The 26234-nt window shown below is 27.9% G+C and overlaps 3 protein-coding genes, 4 long non-coding RNA genes and 1 pseudogene across 7 annotated transcripts; 4 read left to right on the top strand and 4 right to left on the bottom strand.

Annotated features, from left to right (window-relative positions):
• Positions 1-3990: 3990 nt before the first annotated feature.
• Positions 3991-4598, bottom strand: LOC125606425. The gene is made up of 2 exons (XR_007337757.1): positions 4302-4598; positions 3991-4216 (listed from the first exon to the last, which is right to left on the bottom strand). It is a non-coding gene; the product is annotated as an uncharacterized LOC125606425 (long non-coding RNA).
• Positions 4599-4916: 318 nt separating this feature from the next.
• On the top strand, positions 4917-6092 carry LOC125606427 (annotated as a pseudogene).
• Positions 6093-10573: 4481 nt separating this feature from the next.
• LOC106345411 (pectinesterase inhibitor 1) lies at positions 10574-11145 on the top strand. The gene has a single exon (XM_013784611.3). The coding sequence runs from the start codon at positions 10585-10587 to the stop codon at positions 11143-11145; it is 561 nt and encodes a 186-aa protein (XP_013640065.2). The 5' UTR covers positions 10574-10584.
• A 4911-nt stretch (positions 11146-16056) lies between these two features.
• Positions 16057-16788, bottom strand: LOC125606428. Its single transcript, XR_007337758.1, has 2 exons — positions 16368-16788; positions 16057-16282 (listed from the first exon to the last, which is right to left on the bottom strand). It is a non-coding gene; the product is annotated as an uncharacterized LOC125606428 (long non-coding RNA).
• Positions 16789-16992: 204 nt separating this feature from the next.
• LOC125606429 lies at positions 16993-18200 on the top strand. The gene is made up of 2 exons (XR_007337759.1): positions 16993-17767; positions 17876-18200. It is a non-coding gene; the product is annotated as an uncharacterized LOC125606429 (long non-coding RNA).
• A 3081-nt stretch (positions 18201-21281) lies between these two features.
• On the top strand, positions 21282-22521 carry LOC125606426 (pectinesterase inhibitor 1-like). The gene has a single exon (XM_048775494.1). It carries the CDS (start codon positions 21787-21789, stop codon positions 22345-22347), a length of 561 nt encoding a protein of 186 aa, XP_048631451.1. The 5' UTR covers positions 21282-21786; the 3' UTR covers positions 22348-22521.
• A 1465-nt stretch (positions 22522-23986) lies between these two features.
• LOC125606418 (E3 ubiquitin-protein ligase UPL6-like) lies at positions 23987-25044 on the bottom strand. Its single transcript, XM_048775486.1, has 5 exons — positions 24965-25044; positions 24802-24875; positions 24637-24708; positions 24461-24550; positions 23987-24312 (listed from the first exon to the last, which is right to left on the bottom strand). The coding sequence occupies exons 2-5, from the start codon at positions 24855-24857 to the stop codon at positions 24246-24248; spliced, it is 285 nt and encodes a 94-aa protein (XP_048631443.1). The 5' UTR covers positions 24858-24875; positions 24965-25044; the 3' UTR covers positions 23987-24245.
• A 28-nt stretch (positions 25045-25072) lies between these two features.
• LOC125606417 lies at positions 25073-26225 on the bottom strand. Its single transcript, XR_007337756.1, has 6 exons — positions 26125-26225; positions 25935-26032; positions 25759-25826; positions 25609-25673; positions 25320-25490; positions 25073-25229 (listed from the first exon to the last, which is right to left on the bottom strand). It is a non-coding gene; the product is annotated as an uncharacterized LOC125606417 (long non-coding RNA).
• Positions 26226-26234: the final 9 nt, after the last annotated feature.

The raw sequence follows: 26234 nt of genomic DNA, 5'->3' as shown, positions 1-26234 counted from the left end.
GTTCAGATTATATTAATAGTTAATCCCTTTCATTTTGTTTTATCTATAATAATAAAAGGGACCTTTTGAGGCTCCATAGAGCGTCCACATCAGCAAAAAAATTTCTCCCGAAAAATAACACGTGGTATTAACAAAAAATAAAAAATAAATATACATATACAGAAAAATAAATATTAAGCAAATATACAACATAAGAAATATAAATATTACATTAAACAATAATAGGTAAATATACAATATAAGGAAAAATAAATGAAAAGTAAATATACATTATAAGAAATAGAAATATTACATTAAACATCTATCATAATTTATCATCTGATATAAAAGCAAGAAAATTAGAATAAGTAAATATATAATTAAAAAATAAAAAAACTATATTAAACATCTATCTGAAAAATGCATATATACTAATAAAATGGAGCTTTTGAGGATGATCCATAGAGCGTCCACATCAGCGGAAAAAAACATTTTCTAAAAAATGACACGTGTCATTAATAAAAAATAAATATACATATAAAGAAAAATAAATAATAAGTAAATATATAATATAAGAAATAGAATTATTACATTAAACAATAATAAGTAAATATATAATATAAGGAATAATAAATAAAAAATAAATATACAATATAAGAAATATAAATATTACATTAAACATCTATCATAATTTATCATTTGATACAATTGAGAAAAAAAAACTAAATTAAAAATATATCTGAAAAAATGTATAGTAAAATAAATAATAACTAAATACACAACATAAAAATAGAAATATTATATTGTATAATTATCGTAATATTATAATAAATAAATAAAAAATATAATAAAAAATAAATATTAAGTAAATATAGTATATAAGAAATAAAAATATTACATTAAATATATATTGTAATATTATCATTGATATAAAAACAAGAAATTTAGAATAAATAAATATTCTAAGTTTGAAGTGTCACCTTGACTCTAAGTTTATTTTTGCAATTATGATACTTTAGATTTCTTATTCTTTATTAGGCCAATTCTTTTGTAAATTTCCCTCTGATCAATAAATATGAAATTCCATAAAAAAAAAAGTTTTAGAATAAATAAATATACAAAATAAGAAAGATAAACAGTAAGTAAATATAGAATATAAAAACGGAAAAACTAAACTAAGCATATATCTGAAAAATGTATAGTGAAATAAATAATAAGTAAATATACAGCATAAAAATATTAGATTAAACATCTATTATAATATTAGAATAACTAAATATAAAATATACGAATCTATACTAGTAAAATAGACCTTTTGAGGCTCCATAGAGCGTCCAGATCAGCAAAAAAAAAATTTCCCGAAAGATGACATGTGGCATAAAATATAGTTTTACATTTTAATATTACTAACTTTCGAAAATTATAAATAATATGTAAACATACAACATAAAAAAATGGAAAAACTACATTAAACATATGTAAGATTACCATTTTTCACTTGAAAAAAAGACAGCTTATCTACATAATGTAACATTACCGTTTTATCTATACTAATAAAATGGACCTTTTGAGGCTCTATAGAACGCCCACATCAGCAAAAAAAATTCTCCCAAAAGATGACACGTAACATAAAATATAGTTTTACATTTTAATATTACTAATTTTCAAAAATTACAAATAATATGTAAACATACAGCATAAAAAATGGAAAAACTACATTAAACATATGTAATATTACCATTTATCAATTGGAAAAAAGACGGCTTATCTCCATAATGTAACATCACCGTTTTATAAAAAAATACAAAAAACATTATATATAATTTCGAAAATAATAAATATATGTAAACATACAGCATAGAAAATGAAAATACTACATTAAACATATGTAAGATTACCATTTTATATTTTTATTTTAAAAAAATAATATGTAAACATACAACATAAAAAAAATAGAAAAACTACATTAAACATACGTAAGATTACCATTTTCACTAAAAACAAACGGCTTATCTCCATAATGTAACATTACTATTTTGTAAAAAAAAAATTATATAAAATTTCAAAAATAATAAATAATATGTAAACATACAACATAAAAATAGAAATACTACATTAAACATATGTAAGATTACCATTTTACATTTAAAAATAACAAAAATATGTAAACATACAACATAAAAAAAATAGAAAAACTACATTAAACATATGTAAGATTATCATTTTTCACTAAAAAAACGGTTTATCTCCATAATGTAACATTACCATTTTATAAAAAAAAAAAAAAACATAAATATAACTATTTGACTATTTGTCCAAGTTCTTCTATTAAACATTGTCGTTTTACATTAAAAATGGAAAAATACATTAAGATTTAAACATCTATCTTAAAATATAAAATATAGATATTAACTAAATATAAAGTATAAGAAATAGAAATACTCAATATATAGAAAAATAAATAATAAGTAAATATTATAAATATACGAATTATATATACAATAATAAGTAAATGCACACTTTTTAAAAAATGGAAAGGGTACATTAAATACTAAACATCTATCTTAAAAAGTAAAATATAGATATTAAGTAATAGAAAGTATATGAAAAATAAATACACAACTTAAAAACAATGGAAAAAGTATATTAAGATTTAAATTACATCTATCTTAAAATGTAAAATATAGATATTACGCAAATAGAATATATAAGAAAAAGAAATACACAATTTAAAAAAATGAAAAAAGTTCATTAAGCATTAAACATCTATCTTAAAATGTAAAATATATAATATAAGTAAATACACAATTTAAAAAAATGGAAAAAGTACATTAAGATTTAAATATCTATTTAAAATATAAAATATAGATATTACGTAAATAAATAATATAAGAAATGGAAATAAACATTTTAAAAAAATGGAAAAAGTACATAAAGATTTAAACATCTATCTTAAAATGTACATCTATCTTAAAATGGTAGTAAATTATATAAAAATGGAAATACCACATTAAACAAAAATAAAAATAAAAATATAGTTTTACATCAAGAAAGTCCCTATAAAACTCATTATTTCATCAACATCAACCTCATATTTTCAAGGAAAACTTCAAAGCACTCGAGCAAAAAATGGTTTCACCATCAACTCTTGCCGTCCCAAAAACCTTTAATGACCTTGAAGGTTATTTTTTATAACAACGAACTTTTTGTTAGGTGGATTTATTGTTAGGAAACCCGCAACTTTCAAAAGCCAAACTTATTAATGGGAATTGAATTGCTTTTCATAAACTCAAAGGTATTCTTACAAATTTAAATTAATCTAATCTATAATTTTATTGTTAATATTCATACTAACTCTTTCATGATCAAACCATTACAGTTAATAACCATTCAAGCGTTTATATCGAAACACATCATTCCTCGCCGAATCAGGTATTGGTTCATGTTGGTTTAGTATTGTTTTTGGTTTATTAACCGGTTTAGGATGGTCCTATTGTAAATATAATTTAAGTTGGTTTAGCATATATTATGATTAAAATAACCTAAATTAAATAATAGTATATTATGCTTAAAATATAATTTTAGAGAGCTTTCAAATATAGTTTACAGAACATTATAGGTGATGAATTTAATTTATTAAATTCGTTTATTACTTAAAACTAAGTTTTTTGGTTATAGCATGAGTCATAGCTTTTGGTTATATATTACTATTTGTTTCAATATATTCCATGTTTTAGAAAAAAAATTGTATCTAAAAGTTTTATATTTCACATTTTCAATTCATATAATAATTGTAAATTGTATTTTCAAAGATATTAATTGTGTTTACTGAATTTTGATTGACTAGAAATTAAGGGATATAACCAATCACAAAAAATAATACATTTATTAGCATGTTTTAGTATGTGTAAAAACACTAAAACATACATTATTCTGGAAAGGAAGAAGAATAACCAAACTAACTTCAATTTGATAAAAAAAAGTTATTTATTTTTCTTTTATCTATTTCAATTTGATTAAATTTATTTATTTTATTCTTATCATCTATTGGTAAAGATGCATAAAAGATATTGATGTTTATTTTATGTTCGAGGCATACTTAATTTTTCACAATAACATTCATCCTGACTGCACTGATGTAAAACATCACCCCGCTCGTCACAAAGCTTTTGGCACTCTCCCCATCCTCCAGATAAACACGGCTTAGTGAGTCTGAAGCATACTATAGGTCCGTAACCTATTTATATGAACAAAATCATTGAACCAATATGAATATTAATCAAAATTGATAAAATCGTACCTATAAAGTTATAAATGATTACCTGGATAATCAGCAGGAATGGTAGCCGCAGTTGGAGGATATGGACAATCAAGTGAATCAGCATAAGATATAATGAAAAAAGTAGTGAAAACAAACATTATTAAAGTTTTCATGGTAATAACCATTTTAGAGATGATTTTAAAATCTTTTTTTGAGAGATATTCGCTTTAATTTTTCTTGTTTGGTGAATTCTCTTTACTTTATTTGATTATATATATACAGTAATAACATGTATACATTAAAAGAAAAAAATATTATTAAAAGAATTCAGAGAATATAACATTAGGTTCTTTTTAATTCTGATAGATTTTTAGTCAATATATAATCCATGAATTGACTATCAAACTGCAAAAAAGGTATTAAATATCTACCAATACTGAAAGTCAAATCTATATTATAATAGAACAGCTAGCTCTTTCCCGTGTCCACACGTGTATCATTGTGGGTCCCACATTTAAACATGAGTATTAAACATTTTTTTGTTTCAACGTGATTTTGTCATTTGTGTATTGGGATCACTCAGAAGCGATTAATGCCAAATGGGCTTGGGAATAACGAGTTTTGTGAGACATGAAATAAGCTTCATATCATAAAGTGAAAACAAGAAACGATCAAAAAGTGTTAATAAGTTTTCTAGGTGGGCTTAAACAAGAATGTTAAAAAGTAGGGTCAAAAGAATGATGGGCTTCGTACCAATATTAAAAGAATGACGTATTCGGTCCCTATCTCTTCAGACACAGCTCTGAAACACGGGGTGACTCTTTGTGTTTCCATCAAAAAGTTAACCCCTACGAAATCCTCTTATATAAAGTTTTATCTTAACCGGAGAAACATTCCATCTCAAATACTCAACGATTCGTCTACCAGGCGCAGCTTATAACATCTATCCAAAATGTCTGCATGTGATGCTCCAGTTGCTCAAACCTGCGTTCGCAACTCACCTTTGGACTCTCTCCGTCTTGGTCGTACAAAAAATTATGAATTCATCGGAATCATGTTTCTCTTCCTTGATGAAAAGGCAAAGCCATCTCTGATCTATCATGACTTATCTATTACAACTGTCTTTAATCGATAAGATTGTTAGGATTGAATTATCAGATCTGTTTCAATCTGCAGGATTGAATTGTCGCCTCATCCGTTTCCTTAAAAAAGAGGTAGATATATACTGTTTTGGAAAGGAAAGAGATGGGTTCTATAATCAGTGGGAACAGAATGAACGAAGAAGAGATGGAGGTGGTGATGAACAAAACCAAAGAGATCGTCGCTGTCTTCAGGTCTTCTTACGCATTGAAAGTTCCTAGGTGAAACAGTTGTTGTCACGCTTTAAAGTGCTTGAGCTCGATGAGATGAGTAAGAAACTAAAATCTCTGTCATTAAACCTGGATTATATGGTCCCATGCTAACTTTACAATTTTGGCAGGTGATGGAGGTGAGATACAATCAGCTTATCTGAGTGGACAGGGCAGAGCACTGTTCCAAATGTGTTCATCAAAGGAAAACATAGCGGTGGATGTGATAGTAAGAAACAAAAAACTATATGAACTCTCTGAACATTTTATGGAGATAGACAGGTCGCTGGAAGAGCTAACTGAATCTTTGGGTGTTTGTGTGCTTTTGTATTTGCAGGAGTGATGGAGAGTTTAAGGAAAGCGAGCATGTGTAGGCATAACTTTTAAATGTCTATTTCTAAGTGCATCTCCATCTTCACTCTATAATTTAATGTAAAATGGAGTAGAAAATGGAATAGTGAAAAACAAAAAAGTGATTAATACATAAATAGAGAAATTTTGTATTTTTTGTTCATACTCCATTTTCTACTCCAGTTTTGAAGTAAATTATGAAGTGGAGATGGAGATGTGAGTATTAGAGATTTGATGTTGAAAATCAGAGTAAAAGAGAAATGACATTTTGATCAAATAAAAGGAGAGACAGAAATGACATTTAATGAACTCTACGATTTGTTTTGAAAAGAAAAAAAAAATGAACTCCACGATTAAAACGAAAATTAGTAACCCAAAAGAAAGAGATAAGACAGCGATTGTTCTTTATGAGCAATAACAAATCTAATAAATAATGAAGAAGTGGCAGAAGACCCATATGGTAAGAATATATTTGACGTATATGGAAACCTATATGTTAATGATACTTTCACTCTTAGAGACAGAAAATAAAAACACATAGTATAAAAGAGAATACAAGCAGCTTGCATATTTGGAAAAGGTGGACACTACAAGAATAAGTGGAGTGGAGCTTGGGGAAGGTTGTTACTACCCACTTATGCGCTCCTATGTCCCAAGTTCGGTTTAGATCCAGTAAGAGCCACTACCATGTCACTCTGTTTTTTTCTTGTAATTTGAATCAAGATCAGTTAATAACGACATAGTTTTCAACTTGAAGAGTGGCAGAGGTTTTTGAAATGAGGTAGTGTTTCTCAGTTGAAATGATTTATTTGATTTAAAGATCAAATTTGTGGTGGTTTTCAAAAAAAAATTGTTCTTTGGGTTACTTTGGTTTGTCTCATATTTTTATTTGTAATGTGTTTCGATATCCTATTAGTTATTATCATATTTTAAAAAGTTTACCAAAAATATAAATCAATATTAAATGTAATTGTATATGTCATTTATGCATAGTATATATCATCTTCTATTTATTTAGTGAAAGTGAATGTACAGAAGCCATAAAAGTAAATGCATGAAATCACTTTGCAATATTTAGGGGATTTCTTTCATTTGAACTTTATTGGATCTCTTCGAGTTGCGAAACCCCCTACTCTTATAAACACTAGAGCTAATTTTTGCGCTACGCGCGGATTACATATTTTCAATTTGTTTTATTTATATATTAAAAATTGTGTAATATATGAATTGTAACTAAATTTGGAACAGTTTATTCATTACTAATTTAAATTGAATATTTTGTAGTATTTCCAAATTTTAATATAGGTATATTTTTTCAATTGTGTCATAAAACTTATGTCACTGTAAAGCAGATTTACATTATATGTAAAATAACACAATTAACATAACAAATACGATGACAATAAATTGAGTTATTTTATAACTTTTTGATGTAATCATTTTTATTCTTTATTTTTCAAATTTGCATTTGAACCTTATAAAGGTTTACAAATTTATCAGTGGTTTTAGTTAAAATGTTGAAATTTTATCACACAAATAATACATGGGAACAAATTTTAATATATTTTTTAATTTGTTATGCTTATTTTTTCTATTTTCATTTAACCCTCTGGGTTTGTTTCCAAAGTTTAATATACTATATAATATTAACTTTATATTCAATGTTCTTCTATTTTTATTTAGTAAAGAAAGAATTTTATTCTTAGAGATTTCCTCAATATAACACATAAGTTTTTATTTCATAACCCGCTTTATTACTTACCAATTAAATACAAATAGATAGTGTTTTGCTCAAAAAAGCTCGCAAAAAGCGTTTTGGGACATACAGTAAAACCTCTATAAATTAATAACGTTGGGACTTTAAAATTTTATTAATTTATAGAGATATTCATTTACAATTTTTTCATTAATTATATTTTTTATTATAAGATATATTTATTCTAAGATAAGAAAAATATTTGACATTAGTGTATAGACATTAATTTTTTATTTTTTTTAAATGATATTTATATTATTTGGTGCATATAATATATATTGCATAGAACGTAAATGTGGTTTTAGATATAATACTACTAAATTTAATCAAAGATATATTAAGTGTTAAGAAATATAAAGATATTTTTATTGTGAATATAAAACAAACAATATAATAATAGGTTCTTACTTATATAAAATATGTATACATATAAATTATTAATTTATAATTTTATTGGGACCATACATTTACATATAATGTTTTTTAAAAATATATTATCTTATTATTTTATTGATTTGTGTCAAATTTTAAACCGACTCAAGTTTGACCGACAAAAAATATTAATTTATAAAAACTATATTAATCTTTCAGAGAGAAAGATGCTAGCAATCATCAATGTTTGTCTTGCTGAACTTGGTGATACGATGTTGTATTTGATGAGAACCTGTAAGACACTATTCCACAGCACCAAATTTCCCCGCAAGAACCACAGTGACCCTAAACAAACCAAAAAGGTTCTCATTGATCTGAAAAAGTGCTGCTGAATAAATAGCAAAAGAAAGTTTAACCTTATATTTAGTGTGATAACTGAAGAGAGAATTAGATGCAGAATATAAGAAAAATATTTTCAAGACAATGAATAAAGACATAGATAATGGTATTTTAGATTGACCTAGGATCATTCCAATGCTGGTGCACTGTGACCAAACGGTTGTAGCATTAACGCTTTAGAGTTCTGTCATGGCTTATAACAGGCACACATAAGTATTCAATCTTTGGTGTTGGCTTAATACTGAGGACTTGAGGAGGCATTTAAACTCTGCAACCTGCACATACCATAAACAAAGAAAAACAAAAGAGAGTGATCAATATCAGGAACAATGAATGATAAGCAGTTGTTTCTCTAGAGAAGAAAGAATGTGTAGCTGGAAGATTGACTCCCGTGGATCTCTCTTAAAACCTCTACACTCTCCATGGCTGAAGGACATCTTAGTCTTGTCCAGCCAAAATCTAAACTCTGCAACTTGTTCTGCAGAAACCAATACAATCAGCAAAGCACAAACATAATAACAATAAGATGAAGATACATAAACCAAAGTATTTTGTGGGGTGTCTATAATGGGTAAATCGACTACATAGATAATTAATTTTAAAAAAAATTTAAAAACAGGTAGAAAATAGGAAGCGCACCTGTTCATCAAGAATTAGAAGCTCACGTTCGATGATCATGCAATTTCAGATGGATATATCGCATAATCCGGGGACGGTATATTTCTCCATGTGATTCATCATAAAAAGAAATAGGAGAAACAGAGAGAAGGTTCTATGATTTTACCACTGTATATACAGAGGAATTTGACGATTGATAGATTTATCAATGGACATGCGTTTGGTTTTAGGTTACTGTAAAAGTGGTGATTATATATTATGAAGCTCAAACGCAATATTAAAGGAGAAGATGGAAAATAAGGATGACGTTCTGGTTTTCTTTGCCAGCAAAGTAGACACCGAAGGAAGAAGGATTGTTGGCTACGGTTTAGTAAAATTAATGTTCCAGGTTTGTTTTTTTTTGTTAAGTAAAATGACATGGCAATTTGGAAACATGTTATTGGTTGATTAAATCTGCTGAGGTGGACACCTTAGATTTTGAGCTTATTGTGCTTTTAGTATTGTGATCTGACTACAGTTATAATTTCAGATGACCAAATGTGATTCATCGAGTTTGGGTGGCCAATAAAAGAAACATAATCGGGTCAATATTTCATTTACTTCACCAAGATTGTACCTGCCAAATAGGTGTTACTTTATATCAAATTGATTTGTAACTTTAATCAAAATAACTACAAAAATACATTTAAAGAAATTTCTTGTTTACCATTTTCATTGTACTATTATTCATTTTTACCACCACTAAAAGTGACATTTTCAAAAATATTTTCTTCATTAAGTGACAAAATAGTCTTATACATTTGTTCTCTATATATATAATAAATAATTACTAATTAAATAAAAATAATAATAATGATATTTTATGTTTTCGAATTATACTTTTTCAAATTCGAACTTTTTGTAATTTTTTTTTGAATTTGTTTTCGAATTTTTTCGAACCATTTTTTTCCAAAATTTCTTTTTGAAAATCAAAATTATGTTTGAAACTGTTTTTAAGAAAAATATTTTTTAAAATATATATATATATATATATTTATTAGAATCCTAAATTTTATATTCCAAAAACTTTACTACATCTCTCAACTCTAAAATTTAAGTCTAAATTAGTTAATCCTAAAGGTATATATGTATTTTACCTTTCATTACAACTGAAAATAAGTGGTTAGTATAAACAAAACAAATTGTATTATGAATGTGGTATTGTGACAATTTTCCTAGAACTTTAAAGTGAATTAATTAGTAAACAATATATTTATTAAGATACGTTTTTACTAATTCCGTTATGAATTTGGAATATTTTTTTAATAGAAGTACTAAATATAAAGTGTGTTACATATATAGTCAAGTCAATGAATTTAGTTTCATGTGATTATTTTCTTACTAATTTGCACATTCCTAAATAGAGAGAGATTATCTCTTATATATAATCTGTTTACTGATAAACAACCACCCCCAAGATCTAAATAAATCACATACTTCTTTTTCCCACATTCAAGGCAATGGCTTTCTCTTGCGTCACAAGAGACCTAATTTCAGTTCTTGCCCTTCTTCTTCTATCATTTACCCCTTTCTCGTCATCTTTTTCTCCGAGGGACAAAGTCACAATAGGAGTGCTTGCCCAACTCTGCGCAAAACCGCCAATCTACGACCATTTCTGCGCCGGTTGGCTAGCCCCTGATCCAGAAACTTTCAACCTCGACATAAGTGGTCTTGTCGACTTGGTCCTCCAAAAGACGCAGTTGTTTGCCTATAAGAATCTTGCCATGATGAAAGGCTTAGTGAGAACCACAAATGATCCGAGGCTCAAGGCCCCATATGCGACCTGTGTGACAGGTTATGAGTCAGCCATTAAAGCCATCGAGGGAGCTCAAACGTTTGCGACCTCTAAATCGTACAAGCTAGCATCTCAAGCAGCTTCTAAATCCTTTGATAGTATATCTTCTTGTGAAGCTGATCTTAAAGGACAACAAAATGTGCCTGCTTATGTTCTTCAACGCAATTTGATGTACGGAAGAATGTGTACCGTTGATTCAGTTTTCTCCAGCGTTTTAAGTTCTTGATTCTTTTGTATCTTTCATTCACCTACAAGGTGGCAATAAAAAATAGACCTATCAAAATTCCATTTACTATCTCGTGTAATAACATACGTTTTTCTTTTGATAAGTTTTTTGGACTTCCAACTTAAAACCAACTAGATTTTGACCCGCACGCCCGCGCGGGTGTATTTTAAAAAAAAAATATGATGCTATTTGATTTTTATGTCACTATTTAAGGTTGGTCAAAAAACTCGAATTCGAAGAATTGAACCGATTCCAATCCGAATAAGTAGTACTAAATCTGAACCGGAATTGATTAAATATCCGAATTATTCAAAATTTTGGTATTTGAAGAACTGAAATCTAATCCGATCCTAACCGAAGTATTTTGGGTATCCAAAATAGATTTATATACTTATATATATTAATTATTTTTAGATTTAATATATATAAAAACATCCAGAATATATATGATGTAAATATATATAAATAATCAAACGTAAATACTTAAATATATGATGTAAACTTTTAAGTTCGCTTAAATGCTTGAAAATATGATGTAAACTTCTAAGTTCGCTTAAATACTTATATATATGATGTAAACTTTTAAGTTCGCTTAAATGCTTGAAAATATATATAAATAATCAAACGTAAATATCTTAAATAGTTAAAATATACTCAAAACTCTAAAACTACTTAAATAATTATTAATTTTCTATCCAAATATTTAAACCAAACCTATTTAAATTGGTTATCCAAATCTGAACCAAATCCCCAAAAATCTGAACTGAACACGAAATCCCAAAAAGACCCGAAAACGAATCCGAACGCCCACCCCTAATCACTATTATATAAATATCCTATATGTGTCATTATAGGTTACAAAATATGTGTTATCATATAATTAATCGTATTTTATACGTACCATCAAATTAGTTTTCTTATAATTAATAATATTTTATACGTACAATCATATAAATAATCACATATATTATATTTTAAAATTTAATGTGAAATATAAAAACCATAATGTAAGTTGGTGTTTGAAATTGGGCTTTGTATTGTATTTTTCTTATATATATTGAAAACATTTTTATAATAGTTATTAAAAAATATATTAGTAAAAATCAAATTTTGAATATATATATATATATATATATATATTTATTTTGAATGAATTTTTGATATAAATCAATTTTAAATTATTATTTTGATTTGAATATATTATATATTAAATAACATAGACCCATTACTTTTTAATATAATGTAATAGACTTCTAATTTTTAGTAGCATAAGCCCATTATTTTTTTTTCTAACTACTATTCATGTTTCCAAAGATTACTATTTTTTTAACTACTATCCATATTGCCAAACAATCTCAATGTGTACTTCAACTTTAATAATATAGATTATTATTAGATTGACATTAACTTTTTATATACTATTTAATGTCATGCTCAGAACTTTAAAACATTTATACACGGTCGATCGAGTCAATTACGACATTTATACCCGGTCAGGTAGGATTATATTAATTAAGGGTTTATAGTATTTAGGATATGGACTATAATAACCATTAGTCTCACAGAATCTATCATACCCCTTCGAGATAATGCTCTTTTCTAGCTATCTCGAAGAAATTGAGCCTTTCATTGGGCCATCAATTTGTGGGATGCTCGGTCCACTTTATGGGTCGGATTAATGGGTGAGGCTAATTGGCCAGCTTTGATATCATGATAAGTTTTATGGGTTTCCAACTTAAAATCAATTGACAATTAGTGGATTGACCAAAACCATTTATATATTATTTAATGTATTTCAAAATTTCCGATGTGAAATACTTATCCCTAATATCTTTGTTTCTTATATTTACTTTTCCTCTTTTTCATGTAAAATTTTGTTAAGCTATGTTGATTATATATGTTGTCATGTAGAAGTTATAGGTAAAGATGAAAGATATCTAATCTATTTTATTAAAATAGAAGTCATAATTTCTTTTCAAGTTTCATATTTAAAAATTGGATTTTCCCTAACAAATTATGTGATAGGTATTTCTAAATAACATTTTGGCATCATAGCTAAATCACCTCGTATATTATCGACTACAGTAACTATTTTGCTTATATATTGGTTCGGTTTACCAAAATATTTTGTCATCAATAACGAATCACATTATAGATGTGCGAGTATAGTAACATTCTCCTCTATGGACTGAAAAAAAAAAAAACTCCTCAACCAATCCATGGTTAAACTGTGATCAAACAACATCACGCTTAATTAGGCACTAGGTTAAGACCCGCCCCTTGGACAGGATGAATATTATATATAAATTATTTTTAAGTATTATATATTTTTTACATATTATGAAATAATAAATATATATTAAATAATAAAAAAATTAGTAACTATTACGTATGTAACTAAATTGGTAAAAATACTTAAATAAATTTTATTAATCGAGACAAACACTTTTTCTATTTTATATGTTATAAAATTAAGTTTACATGATATTAACATAGATATAAAGTACATTTTTAATATTGACATCTGCTAAAAAATATTTTATACTCATATTATTTTTGATCGTTTGTATCTCTTAATAACAAAAATTTTAAATAAATGATAACAATAAAAAAATTATGGGATGTTTAATAGTTTTAGTAATTTATAATTTTAAAAACATTCAATGCAAAGTTTAAAATCTAAATATTAAGTTGTCAATAATTGTTCAAAATGTTTATCAAAAAAATTCAAAGCAAATTCGAAATTAAAATACTTGTGTATTTTATATGGTATATAATTCATTAAAAAAATATTAATATACATATATATAATATTTATTAAATGAGACTTCCTACTTCTGTAATTTCATAATCATTTGTATTTTGCTATAGTATAAATTTAAAACCATGGATCACAAAAATTTCAATGTGAGATTTTTAACAACTTTAGTCATTTATATTCGTTTTTAAAAATTTAAAATATAGCATATACAAAAAAAACTAAATTTTTATTGGGAAATTGCCACAAATACCACATTCATAGTACCACTTTTCATGTTTATACTAACTACTTTTACTTTTACTTTTAATGAAGGGTAAAATACAATTATACCCTTAGGGTTAACTAATCTAGACTTAGGGTTTAGAGTTGAAGGGTGGGGTAGGGTTTTTTAAATATGAAATTTATGATTCTAATAAATATATAAATACTTAAAAAATATATAAAATTTTTTAAGATCCATTTTAAACATCTATCTTAAAATGTAAATCTATCTTAAATTATAAAATTATTAGTAAATAGAAAGTATAAGAAATAAAAATACACAATATAAAGAAAAATAAATAATAAGTAAATATATAATATAAGTAAATACCCAATTTAAAAAATGGAAAATAACATTAAGATTTAAAAATATATCTTAAAATTTAAAATTTAGATATTACGTAAATAGAAAGTATAACAAATGGAAATATACAATTTTAAAAAAATGGAAAACGTACATTAAGATTTAAACATATATCTTAAAATGTAAAATAGAGATATTAAGTAAATAAAAAGTACAAGAAATGGAAATACATATACAGGAAAATAAGTAATAAGTAAATAATGTAAATATATAATATATGAATTATATATATAATATTAAGTAAATAGACATTTTTTTAAAAAAAAATGGAAAAAGTTCATTAAGCATTAAACATCTATCTTAAAATGTAAAATATATAATATAAGTAAATACACAATTTAAAAAAATGGAAAAAGTACAATAAGATTTAAATATCTATTTAAAATATAAAATATAGATATTACGTAAATAAATAATATAAGAAATGGAAATAAACATTTTAAAAAATGGAAAAAATACATAAAGATTTAAACATCTATCTTAAAATGGTAATAAATTATATAAAAATGGAAATACCACATTAATCAAAAATAAAAATAAAAATATAGTTTTACATCAAGAAAGTCCCTATAAAACTCATTATTCCATCAACATCAACCTCATATTTTCAAGGAAAACTTCAAAGCACTCGAGCAAAAAAATGGTTTCACCATCAACTCTTGCCGTCCCAAAAACCTTTAATGACCTTGAAGGATATTTTTTATAATAACGAACTTTTTTGTTAGGTGGATTTATTGTTGGGAAACCCGCAACTTTCAAAAGCCAAACTTATTAATGGGAATTGAATTGCTTTTCATAGACTCAAAGGTATTCTTACAAATTTAAATTAATCTAATCTATAATTTTATTGTTAATATTCATACTAACTCTTTCATGATCAAACCATTACAGTTAATAACCATTCAAGCGTTTATATCGAAACACATCATTCCTCGCCGAATCAGGTATTGGTTCATGTTGGTTTAGTATTGTTTTTTGGTTTATTAACCGGTTTAGGATGGTTCTATTGTAAATATAATTTAAGTTGGTTTAGCATATATTATGATTAAAATAACCTAAATTAAATAATAGTATATTATGCTTAAAATATAATTTTAGAGAGCTTTCAAATATAGTTTACAGAACATTATAGGTGATGAATTTAATTTATTAAATTCGTTTATTACTTAAAACTAAGATTTTTGGTTATAGCATGAGTCATAGCTTTTGGTTATATATTACTATTTGTTTCAATATATTCCATGTTTTAGAAAAAAAATTGTATCTAAAAGTTTTATATTTCACATTTTCAATTCATATAATAATTGTAAATTGTATTTTCAAAGATATTAATTGTGTTTACTGAATTTTGATTGACTAGAAATTAAGGGATATAACCAATCACAAAAAATAATACATTTATTAGCATGTTTTAGTATGTGTAAAAACACTAAAACATACATTATTCTGGAAAGGAAGAAGAATAACCAAACTAACTTCAATTTGATAAAAAAAAAGTTATTTATTTTTCTTTTATCTATTTCAATTTGATTAAATTTATTTATTTTATTCTTATCATCTATTGGTAAAGATGCATAAAAGATATTGATGTTTATTTTATGTTCGAGGCATACTTAATTTTTCACAATAACATTCATCCTGACTGCACTGATGTAAAACATCACCCCGCTCGTCACAAAGCTTTTGGCACTCTCCCCATCCTCCAGATAAACACGGCTTAGTGAGTCTGAAGCATACTATAGGTCCGTAACCTATTTATATGAACAAAATCATTGAACCAATATGAATATTAATCAAAATTGATAAAATCGTACCTATAAAGTTATAAATGATTACCTGGATAATCAGCAGGAATGGTAGCCGCAGTTGGAGGATATGGACAATCAAGTGAATCAGCATAAGATATAATGAAAAAAGTAGTGAAAACAAACATTATTAAAGTTTTCATGGTAATAACCATTTTAGAGATGATTTTAAAATCTTTTTTTGAGAGATATTCGCTTTAATTTTTCTTGTTTGGTGAATTCTCTTTACTTTATTTGATTATATATATACAGTAATAACATGTATACATTAAAAGAAAAAAATATTATTAAAAGAATTCAGAGAATATAACATTAGTTTCTTTTTAATTCTGATAGATTTTTAGTCAATATATAATCCATGAATTGACTATCAAACTGCAAAAAAGGTATTAAATATCTACCAATACTGAAAGTCAAATCTATATTATAATAGGACAGCTAGCTCTTTCCCGTGTCCACACGTGTATCATTGTGGGTCCCACATTTAAACATGAGTATTAAACATTTTTTTGTTTCAACATGATTTTGTCATTTGTGTATTGGGATCACTCAGAAGCGATTAATGCCAAATGGGCTTGGGAATAACGAGTTTTGTGAGACATGAAATAAGCTTCATATCATAAAGTGAAAACAAGAAACGATCAAAAAGTGTTAATAAGTTTTCTAGGTGGGCTTAAACAAGAATGTTAAAAAGTAGGGTCAAAAGAATGATGGGCTTCGTACCAATATTAAAAGAATGACGTATTCGGTCCCTATCTCTTCAGACACAGCTCTGAAACACGGGGTGACTCTTTGTGTTTCCATCAAAAAGTTAACCCCTACGAAATCCTCTTATATAAAGTTTTATCTTAACCGGAGAAACATTCCATCTCAAATACTCAACGATTCCTCTACCAGGCGCAGCTTATAACATCTATCGAAAATGTCGTTTGCAACTCACCTTTCGACTCTCTCCGTCTTGGTCGTACAAAAAATTATGAATTCATGGGAATTATGTTTCTCTTCCTTAATGAAAAGGCAAAGCCATCTCTGATCTATCATGACTTATCTATTACAACTGTCTTTAATCGATAAGATTGTTAGGATTGAATTATCAGATCTGTCTCAATCTGCAGGATTGAACTGTCGCCCATCCGTTTCCTTAAAAAGAGATAGATATATACTGTTTTGGAAAGGAAAGAGATGGGTTCTATAATTATTATGTATTATTATGTCTATATCTCTGATGTCTTTGGTTGATTAAAAGCTTGAGTCTTTTCCATTTTTTGTAACTAAAATATCTGTCATTAAACCTGGATTATATCGTCCCATGCTAACTTTACAATTTTGGCAGGTGATGGAGGTGAGATACAATCAGCTTATCTGAGTGGACAGGGCAGCGCACTGTTCCAAATGTGTTCATCAAAGGAAAACATATCGGTGGATGTGATAGTAAGAAACAAAAAACTATATGAACTCTCTGAACATTTTATGGAGATAGACAGGTCGCTGGAAGAGCTAACTGAATCTTTGGGTGTTTGTTTGCTTTTGTATTTGCAGGAGTGTTGGAGAGTTGAAGGAAAGTGAGCATGTGTTAGCATAACTTTTAAATGTCTATCTCTAAGAGCATCTCCATCTTTACTCTATAATTTACTGAAAAATGGAGTAGGAAACGGAGTAGTGAAAAACAGAAAAGTGATTAATACATAAATGGAAAAATTTTTTATTTTTTGTTCATACTCCATGTTCTATTCCAGTTTTGAAGTAAATTATGAAGTGGAAATGGAGATGCCCCGAGTTATTAGAGATTTGATGTTGAAAATCTGAGTAAAAGAGAAATGACATTTTGATCAAATAAAAGGAGAGAGAAATGACATTTAATGAACTCTACGATTTGTGTTAAAAGAAAAAAAAAATGAACTCCACGATTAAAACGAAAATTAGTAACCCAAAAGAAAGAGATAAGAGAGCGATTGTTCTTTATGAGCAATAACAAATCTAATAAATAATGGGAATTCGGCCAAAAAAAACATGAACTTTACACGAATTGCTAAAATAAACATGTACTCGAGCCTGGCCAATAAAATCCTAAACTTTCGTTGATTTTTTTAGTTTATTAAGAAACTTACGATTGACTGACCAAAATAACAAACCGTTAACCGACAGTTAAAACTGTGTTAACCCACCGTTAAATACTACCGTTTAGTGAAACGACGTCGTTTCATTCAGTTCTTTTGTTTAAGACAAAATCTTAAAATTGTTGTTGGTTGGACTCGAACCCACGCACTCTTCGACTTAAAAGAGGGGAGTTTTGCCACTGGGCTACTGAGACTTTTTGAAAGATTAGATACAAATTTCTTTTTATTGATCAAAAAACGTGGATGATTGAAATAAAACAAAACATAACCCTAATTTCTCATAAACTCAAAAAATTCTCTAAAAACTTTTGAAAAAGCTTTAAATTTCCAAAAAATTGAAAAATAATTATTTTTTTGTAAATTTAATTTTGAAATTAAAAATAAACTTTTTCTTTCTTCAAAAAATCAAAAATCTTCCAAAATTTTCTTTAAAAAAAAATCCAAATTTTTTAAAAACTCAAAGAAAATGCAAAAAATTAAGTTACAATTATCAGCTAAAAATTAAATTTTTAAAAAAGTTGAAAATTTTGGAAGATTTTTTTTAATAGAAAAATAATTATTTTAGTTTCAAAATTAATTTTATAAAAAAATTATTTATTTTTTCAATTTTTAGTTTAATTTTAAAAAATTGAAAATTTTGGAAGATTTTTGTTTTTTTAAAGAAAAATAATTATTTTAATTTCAAAATTAGTTTTATAAAAAAAATTATTATTTTTCAATTTTTAATTTAATTTTAAAAAATGAATTTTTTTGGAAATGTTTTGATTATTTAAAGAAAAAAATATTTCTAAGTTCAATTTGTTTTTTTACAAAATCTTTATTTTTCAATATTTTGTAATTTTAAAGATCTTTTATGTTTTTAGAGAACTTTTTATATTCAGTGAGTACCAAATAAAGTTAAATGTGTTTGGAACTATATTGAAAACGCCTTTAGCCCAGTGGTTAAATACATTATCATTTCACCCAAGCAACCCGAGTTCGAACCCAGGGTTCTACTTGTTTTTATTTTCAGATCATGTAAAACAAAAACGACGTCGTTTCAGTTAACGGAACAATAAACGACGTCAATTTTTTCTGTTAAGTTTGCTAACGGCGTGTTAAATTGGCAAGTCAATAAAGACATTGTTAATAAATTTTAAAGTCAATGAAAAGTTTGGTATTTTTTTGGCCAGTCCAAAAGTTCAGGTTTATTTTGGCAATTCGTGCAAAGTTCGTGATTTTTTTGGCCGAATTCCCAATAAATAATGAAGAAGTGGCAGAAGACCCATATGGTAAGAATATATTTGACGTATATGGAAACCTATATGTTAATGATACTTTCACTCTTAGAGACAGAAAATAAAAACACATAGTATAAAAGAGAATACAAGCAGCTTGCATATTTGGAAAAGGTGGACACTACAAGAATAAGTGGAGTGGAGCTTGGGGAAGGTTGTTACTACCCACTTATGCGCTCCTATGTCCCAAGTTCGGTTTAGATCCAGTAAGAGCCACGACCATGTCACTCTGTTTTTTCTTGTAATTTGAATCAAGATCAGTTAATAACGACATAGTTTTCAACTTGAAGAGTGGCAGAGGTTTTTGAAATGAGGTAGTGTTTCTCAGTTGAAATGATTTATTTGATTTTTTTTTTAACGCTGATTTATTACGATCTTACAATTATGATATAGGAAAGATTACATAGACGATTCGACAACCGACAATACTACCTGCCTTATGAAGACCTACGCCTAACTGCATCACCTGAGCCATAAACCGCTTTCTCCGGGACTTGAAACCTGGATTTCCTGTAATCTGCAATTAATTGCATAGTCTGGGATTCGAACCCCAGACCTGGGTGTAGAAGCGTTTAAACCTTAACCAATAGGCTACGGTGCTTCCACAATGATTTATTTGATTTAAAGATCAAATTTGTGGTGGTTTTCAAAAAAAAAAATTGTTCTATGGATTACTTTGGTTTGTCTCATATTTTTATTTGTAATGTGTTTCGATATCCTTTGAGTTATTATCATATTTTAAAAAGTTTGTCAAAATTATAAATCAATATTAAAATGTAATTGTATATGTCATTTATGCATAGTATATATCATCTCCTATTTATTTAGTGAAAGTGAATGTACAGAAGCCATAAAAGTAAATGCATGAAATCACTTTGCAATATTTAGGGGATTTCTTTCATTTGAACTTTATTGGATCTCTTCGAGTTGCGAAACCAAAGTAAAATACCTACTCTTATAATTGTACTACAAAAAAAAAACCCCCTACTCTTATAAACATCTGACTACAGTAATAATTTCAGATGACCAAATGTGATTCATCGAGTTTGGGTGGCCAATAAAAGAAACATAATCGGGTCAATATTTCATTTACTTCATCAAGATTGTACCTGCCAAATAGGTGTTACTTTATATCAAATTGATTTGTAACTTTAATCAAAATAATAATTAACATTTTTACCAAAAAAAAAAAACTATAAAAATACATTTTAAATGGTAATATACTGATACAGTCATGTTAAAAAAAACACAAAGATATCCCTTCAGCTAATAGAAATTTAAAGAAATTTCAGGTTTACCATTTTTATTGTACTATTATTCATTTTTACAATCACTAAAGTGACATTTTTAAAAGTACTTTCTTCATTAAGTGACAAAATAGTCTTATACATTTGTTCTTTATATATATAATAAATAATTATTAAATAAATAAAAAATAATAATAATAATATTTCATGTTTTCGAATTATACTTTTTCAAATTCAATTTTTTTGTAAATTTTTTTTGAATTTGTTTTTGAATTTTTTTCGAACCATTTTTTTTCCAAAATTTCTTTTTCAAAATCAAAATTATGTTTGAAACTGTTTTTATTTATTAGAATCTTAAATTTTATATTCCAAAAACTTTACTACATCTCTCAACTCTAAACTTTAAGTCTAATTAGTTAATCCTAAAGGTATAGATATATTTTATCTTTCATTACAACTGAGAATAAAAGTGATTATTGTAAACAAGTAAAGTGGTACTATGAATGTGGTATTGTGGCAATTTTCCTAGAACTTTAAGGTGAATTAATTAGTAAACAATATATTTATTAAGATACGTTTTTACTAATTCCGTTATGAATTTGGAATGTTTTTTAATAGAAGTACTAAATATAAAGTGTGTTACATATATAGTCAAGTCAATGAATTTAGTTTTATGTGATTATTTTCTTACTAATCTGCCCATTCCTAAATAGAGAGAGATTATCTCTTATATATAATCTGTTTACTGATAAACAACCACCACCAAGTTCTAAATAAATCACATACCTCTTTTTACCACATTCAAGGCAATGGCTTTCTCTTGCGTCACAAGAGACCTAATTTCAGTTCTTGCCCTTCTTCTTCTATCATTTACCCCTTTCTCGTCATCTTTTTCTCCGAGAGATAAAGTCACAATAGGAGTGCTTGCCCAACTCTGCGCAAAACCGCCAATCTACGACCATTTCTGCGCCGGTTGGCTAGCCCCTGATCCAGAAACTTTCAACCTCGACATAAGTGGTCTTGTCGACTTGGTCCTCCAAAAGACGCAGTTGTTTGCCTATAAGAATCTTGCCATGATGAAAGGCTTAGTGAGAACCACAAATGATCCGAGGCTCAAGGCCCCATATACGACCTGTGTGACAGGTTATGAGTCAGCCATTAAAGCCATCGAGGGAGCTCAAACGTTTGCGACCTCTAAATCGTACAAGCTAGCATCTCAAGCAGCTTCTAAATCCTTTGATAGTATATCTTCTTGTGAAGCTGATCTTAAAGGACAGCAAAATGTGCCTGCTTATGTTCCTCAACGCAATTTGATGTACGGAAGAATGTGTACCGTTGATTCAGTTTTCTCCAGCGTTTTAAGTTCTTGATTCTTTTGCATCTTTCATTCACCTACAAGGTGGCAATAAAAAATAGACCTATCAAAATTCCATTTACTATCTGGTGTAATAACATACGTTTTTCTTTTGATATATTTCTTGGATTTCTAACTTAAAACCAATTGGCAATTATTAGATTGATCTTAACTTTTTATATATTATTTAATGTCATGCTCGGAACTTTAAAACATTTATACACGATCGAGCGAGTCAATTATAACCTTTATACCCGGTCATGTAGGATTATATGAATTAAGGATTTAGAGTATTTAGGATATGGGCTATAATAACCATTAGTCTCACAGAATCCATCATACCCCTCCGAGATAATGTTTTTTTCTAGCTATCTCGAAGAAATTGAGCCTTTCATGAGGCCATCAATTCGTGGGATGATCGAGCCACTTTCCGGATCGGATTAATGGGTCAGGATATTGGGCCCGCTCTGATATCATGATAAGTTTTATGGGCTTCCAACTTAAAACTAATTGACAATTAGTGAATTGACATTAACCATTTATATATTATTTAATGTATTTTAAAATTTCTGATGTGAAATACTTATTCCTAATATCTTTTTTTCGTATATTTACTTTTCTATTTTTTTTTCATGTAAAGTTTTGTTATGCTACGTTGATTATATATGTTGTGATGTAGAAATTATAGGTAAAGATAAAAGATATCTAATCTATTTTATTAAAATAGAAGTCGTAATTTCTTTTCAAGTTTCATATTTAAGAATTGGATTTTCCCTAAAAAATTATATGATAGGTATTTCTAAATAACATTTTGGCATCATAGCTAAATCACCTCGTATATTATCGACTACAATAACTATTTTGCTTATATATTGGTTCGGTTTACCAAAATATTTTGTCATCAATAACGAATCACATTATAGATGTGCGAGTATAGTAACATTCTCCTCTATGGCAACTGAAAAAAAAAAAACTCCTCAACCAATCCATGGTTAAACTGTGATCAAACAACATCACACTTAATTAGGCATTATAACTTTGTATATATATCTTTTACAGTTAATTTTATCATAACAAAAAAAATTATACCATGGATCACAAAATTTTGAATGTGAAACTTTTAACAATTTTAGTAATTTATAGGTGTTCAAAAAAAATATAACATATGTAGAAAAATCTAAAATTTTATTATATGGTTATGTAGTTATTTTATTAATTTAAAATTTAAAAAAACATGATAGATGATACACTAATTTTTACAAAATCTTTATTATTCAAAATCATTAATTTTCATATATAATTTATTCACATTAGGCAATTCTGTAATTTTTATTTAAGGAAAAAATAAAAAATATAAATGATGAATTTATAGTTAGTTTAATATAAAACTTATCATATATTTAGATGAACCAACATGTTTCCTAAAGATTCTAAGACCGGTGATGACACATGTCTACCTCAAATGTTATAATGATTCTATTAAATCTTTTAATATATGGGGATATATATTGTAAAACAAAAACCAAATCTAGTTGTAAATGTTAAGAAGTAAGTTTCATTGATCACGAATCAACCATGACATATATATGGGGGATTATATCAAGTTAGATAAAGACTTCGATTGTATAATTTTGTCTAGTTGTGTGGATTTGGTGTTGTTTGCAAATCTGATGACATGGTTCATTTATTCTCCAAACCAAAATGTTACGTTTCCTTTCCTATGTATTATTATGCACTCAAAAGATATTTACCATCATCCTTGATTAAATATATATTACAAAAGAAAAAAAAGTTCCTGTTTTTTTTTTCCACATCCAAGAAACATGCTTTTGATTCTTCCTCATCTCTGTCTTCTACCAAGCACCCCCTTTGTCTTTCATCTGTTTCTCCGTGCGACAAAGTCGCAAAAGATACTCAGCTCAGGTCAAAACCTGCTTCTGCGCTTATGGCGTACATCAATTTGGTCTCAAGTTGCTCTTTGCTGCATCATTGACAAAAGAGATGTTAAGTTTGCTTTCTCCAGTTATATAGGATCGAGTGCAAGACAAGTTATTCGAGAGAAAGAGGAAGTTTTCTCGTAATGAGTAAAAAAACCAACACTGATGATGTATATGATGGGAAGGACAAACCTTTGATAGGGAGGAAGCTTGAGAAGGTTCATACATGTGGCTGATGTAGGTAGTCTATCAACTGCTTCATTACTCGCGCTACCCGCAGCCCTGAAACACAGTCCCAAAACGACGATGATGTTTAATGATTTGTGTAACTTCAAACCAAAATGATTATGAATCCTGTGTAAGGTTACCTCTGTATACAGAATGCAGGTTCCAAGTATTTGAAACCAAGCAGTGGTCCTCTCGAACAGCCTGTCACAAATCTGTAAATAAAGACGATAGATGTTAGTTCCTTCTCAGTTCCGTTGAAGAAACACACAAAAGACTCATGTGATAACTTGGGTGAAATTGACTACTTTAAGAACTTCTTCTGGTTTTCGGTTGAGAAGCTTTTCAGAACTTCCCAGAACATATCAATCACATAATGTCCCTGTCAAGAAACACAGCGATGTGTTCATATAACAATTGTTTCAATTACTTAATGAATGGCATTTCTGCTGACAGCAAAGAAGAACTCACAGCGTTGTAGCCTCCTGTATAGTTAGTGTTCTGACGCAAGTCGTCAATATCCAAACTATCAGCTGAACCAGATATAAGAACTACAACCAAACCCCACAGAAGGTAGGTAAACAACTAGCAAAGCAGTAATAGACACAAAATTTTAACCATCCAGAGCATGTTTATCCATTGGCACCTGAAGCTCATGTTCATTGAACATGTCGATACATTCTTTTGGAATGAGTTGCTGAAACCCTCTCAAGAAATGAGAACTCTGTTGGCGTATCTGCAACACAAAAAAAAAATGGGATGATATCTGAAGTCATGGGTGACCTCAAGCATATGCTAAAATAAAGGAGAGAGAAAGTGCCGGCACCTGAAAATTCAACCGATGATTTGAAACCAGATGAATAAAAGTTATAACATTCTCATTTGTAACCCGCATGTCTTTACCCCCTGGAAGTAACTCTTCCTCTGTCCTCTCTCCATATTCGTTGTTGAGAATAACAAAGTAAAGCTCCAACTCTGCGATATTACCCTTATAACGCTGCAAGTAGTGGATAGAGAAAAAGCCAATAAGAACATCCAAAAACCATCCAGGAACACAACAGATATTTCTCGGTTCTCCACATAATAAGAGGAAAACAGATGTTGCCAATACTAACCTTCAGATATAAGATGCTTATACAACTCAGGATCCAGAGAAGGCAAATCGTTCAAATAGTTGTACCTAGCCAACGATAAATAGAAGTTTTACGACGTCTACACAAGGTCTATGCGGGATTAACAAATGAAATGACAGGAAATTAAAGTACTTGTGTTTTAATTTGCTGAGGAAAAAAGTTGCAAATGGTATATCAACTAGAATCCCTTCAAACATAGCCTGAAACAACAAAACGGGGAAAACATTTCATGAGTCGATTCTTTAAAGATGGAAAATCAACTTCAATAAGAAAAAGGCCAAATTAATAAAATTTATATGGAAACATACTTTGCGAGAAGAGTGCCGAGAAAATGAAAGAACTGGAGATGCTGGTCATGTACCATTCCTGATCCAGGATTAGGATAAAGCATGTGATCAACGGTCTCCTGAAAGAAAGCATGTACAAGATTTAAAAACGGTAGGCTACAAGGTAAATTATGAAACCCACAAAACATGAGTAAAAACTAGACATGCAGACCTTAAACAACCCATATTGCACATCAAAGGCTGCTCGGGTAATTTCTCATGAAGTCTTTAAAAATGCCACCACCATCAATACCAGCTTCCTCAACTCCAAGTTCATTGACA

The sequence above is a fragment of the Brassica napus genome, unplaced genomic scaffold (assembly GCF_020379485.1).
Source record: "Brassica napus cultivar Da-Ae unplaced genomic scaffold, Da-Ae ScsIHWf_883;HRSCAF=1252, whole genome shotgun sequence".
NCBI classification, from domain to species: Eukaryota; Viridiplantae; Streptophyta; class Magnoliopsida; order Brassicales; family Brassicaceae; genus Brassica; species Brassica napus.
Note: the sequence above shows the minus strand (reverse complement) of the source record. Positions and strands in the feature narration are given on the sequence as shown.

Coding starts and splice junctions, on each gene's coding strand:
- LOC125606418 (XM_048775486.1), bottom strand. CDS start 24,857: ATGTTCTGGGAAGTTCTGAAAAGCTTCTCAACCGAAAACCAGAAGAAG. Junction 24,709..24,801: donor AACCAGAAGAAGTTCTTAAA/GTAGTCAATTTC, acceptor CTTTATTTACAG/ATTTGTGACAGGCTGTTCGA. Junction 24,313..24,460: donor AAGCTTCCTCCCTATCAAAG/GTTTGTCCTTCC, acceptor TCAATGATGCAG/CAAAGAGCAACTTGAGACCA.
- LOC106345411 (XM_013784611.3), top strand. CDS start 10,585: ATGGCTTTCTCTTGCGTCACAAGAGACCTAATTTCAGTTCTTGCCCTT.
- LOC125606426 (XM_048775494.1), top strand. CDS start 21,787: ATGGCTTTCTCTTGCGTCACAAGAGACCTAATTTCAGTTCTTGCCCTT.